Source organism: Mesitornis unicolor, unplaced genomic scaffold (assembly GCF_000695765.1).
Source record: "Mesitornis unicolor isolate BGI_N332 unplaced genomic scaffold, ASM69576v1 scaffold4059, whole genome shotgun sequence".
Classification (NCBI taxonomy): domain Eukaryota; kingdom Metazoa; phylum Chordata; class Aves; order Mesitornithiformes; family Mesitornithidae; genus Mesitornis; species Mesitornis unicolor.
In genome coordinates, this window is record NW_010205058.1 from 1,215 (window position 1) to 5,789 (window position 4,575).

The 4,575-nt window shown below is 58.8% G+C and overlaps 1 protein-coding gene across 1 annotated transcript; it reads right to left on the bottom strand.

The window, feature by feature from the left end:
• Window positions 1-396: 396 nt before the first annotated feature.
• Window positions 397-2,747, bottom strand: FBXO41 (F-box protein 41; the record flags this gene model as incomplete). The annotated part of the gene is made up of 7 exons (XM_010191244.1): window positions 397-553; window positions 780-895; window positions 1,248-1,489; window positions 1,626-1,639; window positions 1,680-1,976; window positions 2,108-2,187; window positions 2,537-2,747. Coding segments are annotated over 7 exons (1,117 nt in total), but the record flags the coding sequence as incomplete, so codon positions are not given.
• Between the last annotated feature and the right edge of the window lie 1,828 nt (window positions 2,748-4,575).

Below are 4,575 nucleotides of genomic sequence, written 5' to 3' on the forward strand. Positions count from 1 at the left end.
ACCTCACTGGACCCTGGTGTTGATTCACCTCTTCATCACCCTTCTCTAACACAAAGCAGCTTCCCCATACCAAGACCCCGGTGATGCCTCCAGCTGGGGTGAGATCGGTAACAGGACGGTGGGAATGGAGCTGGAAGGGAAACATCTGCATGGGAACACGCCAGAAGAGGATGAGTGTTGCAAGGACAGCTTGTGCTGGGGACACTGGGGCTGCTGCTGGGCTGGGGACATGGTAAGAGGTGTCCTTCACGCCTGGCCAGATGAGCTGCCTTCTGACAGGGAATGGGGATGGGCATCAGAGGAGTCCCAGCACATCCTATGGATGTTCCCAGCTTTCTCCCAGCCAGAGAACCACACGGTCCTCATGGGCAAGGCAGGGGATGCTGGTGGCCATCCTTACCGGTACGTGACAGCCTGCAGGGCCCGGCAGTAGCAGCTGGCCAGCCAGAGCGAGCGGTCGGTCAGCACGTTGGGGCAGTGCGAGATGCGGAGGATGAGCAGGTTGCTGCCCGTCGCCTTCAGCAGCGACTCCAGCCCAGCCTCCAGGCAGCCCCTGCCAGGGATGGAGACAGGGTCAGGCACGGGCACCCGCTACCACACTCTTCACGGCCACCCCAGGGACATCCATGGGGACCAGGACACCCAAAACCCACAGCAGGAACCAGGGTGCGATGAATGTCCATCAGTGGAAGAGGGATGTTGGTGCTTGTGGAGCATCCTCCATTGAGGACCAGCGGCTCTGGCTGTGGGAGGAGGGTGCCCAGGACATGGGGACTCACCTCGTGCTCTTCATGTAGTCCTCCTTGCTCTCCTTCTTCCCCCGCTGGCGTGGCTTGAGGTTTTGGAGGGTGAGGGAGTGCATCTGGGTGCACCACTGAGACAGCATGGCCAGGAACTGGGGGGACAGGGGTGGCCGTCACCGAGGGGGATGCCCTTGGCGTGCCCCACGCCACCCATCCTTGGCTGTCTTGGGCAGGTCTGTGCACACACCCCACAGTGGACACACGTTTCAGCGTGCCATAAATACGTGAAAATTCACGTAGGAGGTCATGCAAGCTACGGGTGCGACCACAAAACCACATGAAAATGCATGCACATGTGAACTCGTGCCCACAAGCATGGATGTGCGAACGTGCAACGCATCCAGAGTGCACACACATTCCCATGACCTTCAACTCAAGCGAGCCTGAGCACCTTTTTTGGAGGAAAAACCTCACCCTAGGCAGTGCCATCCCCGTCCCTGGTACCTTGGAGGACACCCTGGCGTTCTCCAGCAGCACCCGCGTCCACACGGCCGGGTGCCGAGCCACGAACTTCCAGTCCTTGCACACCTCGGCTGCCCGCAGCAGGGTCTTGGTGTCCAGGTAGGTGAAGATGCAGAAAAGAGCCGCCCGCATCTTGAGGATCTCGGGGCTGATCACCTCGCTGGAGTGGCCCGGACTGCCCCTCTCCAGCCGACCTGCCTTGACCCCGGCCCCCTCGGTCCTGGCTGTGGGACACCCATCATCAGTTGCCACCAGCAGATGGGGAAGGGATGCTCCTCATAGAGTCAAGGAGCCGTCCCCATCCCCACCCTCCATCCTCCCCATCCTCCCGCCCTACAGAAGAGCCCAGCGTGGTCTCACCCGTCAGCCGGCAGCTGCCACCAGGTCGGGATGCAGCAGATCGTCAGCCGGCACCTGCCACCAGGTCGGGATGCAGCAGATCCGGGTGCGTCCGGCTCCCAGCCCTCAGCCTCTGACTCGGTGGTGCGGGACCCCACGTCGGAGACGTCGCCCTCCTCGCCCTCAGTGCTGTTGCGGTAAGGCCGGCGGTGCCAGTTTTGGATGGCTTGCCGACGCAGCCCCGAGCCCCGGGCGCCGTCCCGTGCCGCGTAGGGATGCCCGTCGGCGGTGTCGTCGGTGGGACACGGCTCTGCGCTGTCGCTGTCGTAGCAGCCCGAGCTCTGTGACACGGCTTTCGCCCTGCTCGAAGCACTGGGGGACAGGGGATGCTCGGCCTCAGCACTCACTGGGGTGGGCGACCCCTTCCCATCAGCTCCTTGTATCGCCCCAGAAATGAGCATCCCATCAAAACCCCAAATTGGCAGTTCGGATAGGGGACTCACCCGGTGCTGGAGGAGGAGCGCTGGTTGGACACACCGTAGGGACCGTGGATGGCTGCCACTGGCCCCGGATGCCGATCTCTCTGCAGGGAGAAGGGACAAGAGGAGCCAACATGGTGAAATCCGAAATGTGGATGATGGGGGCGTGACACTGATAACCCACTCCACACCAGCTGCGTTTTAGGGTGAGGCCATCCCCAAACAGGATGCAGAAGAGCATCTCCAGCATCGCCCCAGCACCTTGCTCATGCTTGCTGTGGAAACACAGACCCACCGAGAAGCAGCTTCTCTTTGGGATCCCCCGAATTATCCACTTCCCCATGGGAACGAGATGGGGGTCTCTACAGCTCAACCCTTTGCAGCCATCAGAGAAGCCACATGGGTGCGCGCCCGAAGCCGCTGAGGTGCCCGTGCCTGTGCCCGCGGAGGTACCAGTCGACCGATGGCCTTGGCCCCTGGCGTGCCGCAGCGTCCCAAGCTGCCGTTTGGGGTGGTGCCGCAGCTGCTGCTGATGATCTGGAGCTGCTTCTCGGCCCGGTCCGCCCGGTCCAGCAGCTCCTCGATGAAGTGCTGGAGGCGGACCTTGGCGTTAGCCTCGCGGGCAGCCGTCTCCTTCAGGAACTGGTCGATCTGCAGCACCTCCCTGCATGGAGGGACCACTGGGTGACAACCTGATCCTTCCCAACCTGTCCCTGTTAAGCACCTCCATCCCTGTCCATGAACTGGGGTACGGGGGGGGTCAAGAATGCTTGCAAGCATCTGGACCATTCTTCTCCCAAGTGACAAGTGATAGGATGAGAGGAAATAGCCTCAAGTTGTGCCTGGGAAGGTTTAGATTGGATATGGGGAAACATTTCTGTACTGCAAGAGCGGTCAAGCACTGGCAGGGGCTGCCCAGGGCAGTGGTGGAGTCCCCATCCCTGGAGGGGTTCAAGAAGCGCTTGGATGTGGCACTTGGGGACATGGTTTAGTGGCCGTGGTTGCGTTGACTTTGGACTTGGTGATCTTAGAGGTCTCTTCCAACCTTCTATGAGTCTATGATTCCCTCATCAGCCTGACTTGGGTCTGTGTCAGCCCTGATGGCTCCTGGGCATTGTTCAGTGCAGAGCAGGGACCAGGGGATGCTCCCAGCATGCAGGGTGGATGTGGTCACCTTGTTTTGGAAGGGATGATGTCCCTAGAACCTCCAATGGGACAGTGAAGGATGGGGCTTTAAGCAACCTGGTCTAGTGGGAAGTGTCCCTGCCCATGGGGGGTTGGACTGGGTGATCTTTAAGGTCCCTTCCAACCCAAACCATGTGGTGATTTGATGATTGTATGATCCCAGCCCAAGCCTTTGCTCCCAGGACCAGCCCATAAGTGTGATGAAGCAGAGAAAGGAGGATGATGATGGTGCTGTGGGATGATGGAGGAGGATGGCAGTGGTACCCTGCCTCATTAGCAGATTGAAAGGGAAAACCCACCCAGCCATCACAATCCTGCATGGGAACACACATGTGAACACCCAGGCACACACACAGCCATTGTGCACACCCCCAAGGATATCCTATGCATGCGCAGAACCACCCTTACCTGCACAAGTGCCATGAAAACACAACTACAGATGCACACCCCGACACACATGTGGCCAGCATCATGAACAGGCACGTACCTACACCCCACCAGGCACACGTGCAGTTGGTTGCACGCACACCCAGCACCGATCACACCCGCAGGGTCTATGGTGCGCACACACGCACACAACCGCTCTCACACCTTTTCTCAGCACCACAAACCACTGCAGACGTAGGCCTGTCTTGTGCACACCTGACCATGCACACCTGATTGTGCACACCCAACAACACACACCCAACCATGCACACCCAACTGTGCGCACCCGACCGCACCGATCTGCGTAGGAGAGAAAAGGAAAAGGAATGGGCAGCCCTTAGTGACATAATTCCCCTTGCTGACTATTAATTGCCATTTAATTACTGATTAATTGTCTCGCAACCTGCCATTCATGGGGTGAGCCTGGAAGCTCCCCAGTAGCAATTTGGGAAGGCTCCTGGTGAGGGGACCCAGGAGATTTGGAAGGCAAATGGGGTGCTGGCACGGCGGGTGTAAGGTGATGCTGATGGTTATCACTGGCACCGCTCTTATTCCCATGGACTGGGTGGAAAAACTCCCCTGGCAAAGCAAACAGAGCCTGGGAGCAAAAAGGGGACATGGGAACAATGGCCTCGTGGTGTTTAGGAGCTGGCAGGGCTGGGAAATGTTTTGTCACACTGGCTGGAGGAGTTTGGGGACAGTCAAGGGGCACAGGGTTTCTCTAAGGAAAGGGAGGTATTTTTGGGGTATAAAACCAGGTTCTTAGGTGGTAACAGTGTCCAGGCTCTGCCATGGACCAAACAATATATATTTGACCCATCAATCATGCTCCGTCTGCCCTCTTTCCCATCTCTCCAGGCCCTGTTTCAGACTTGTCCATC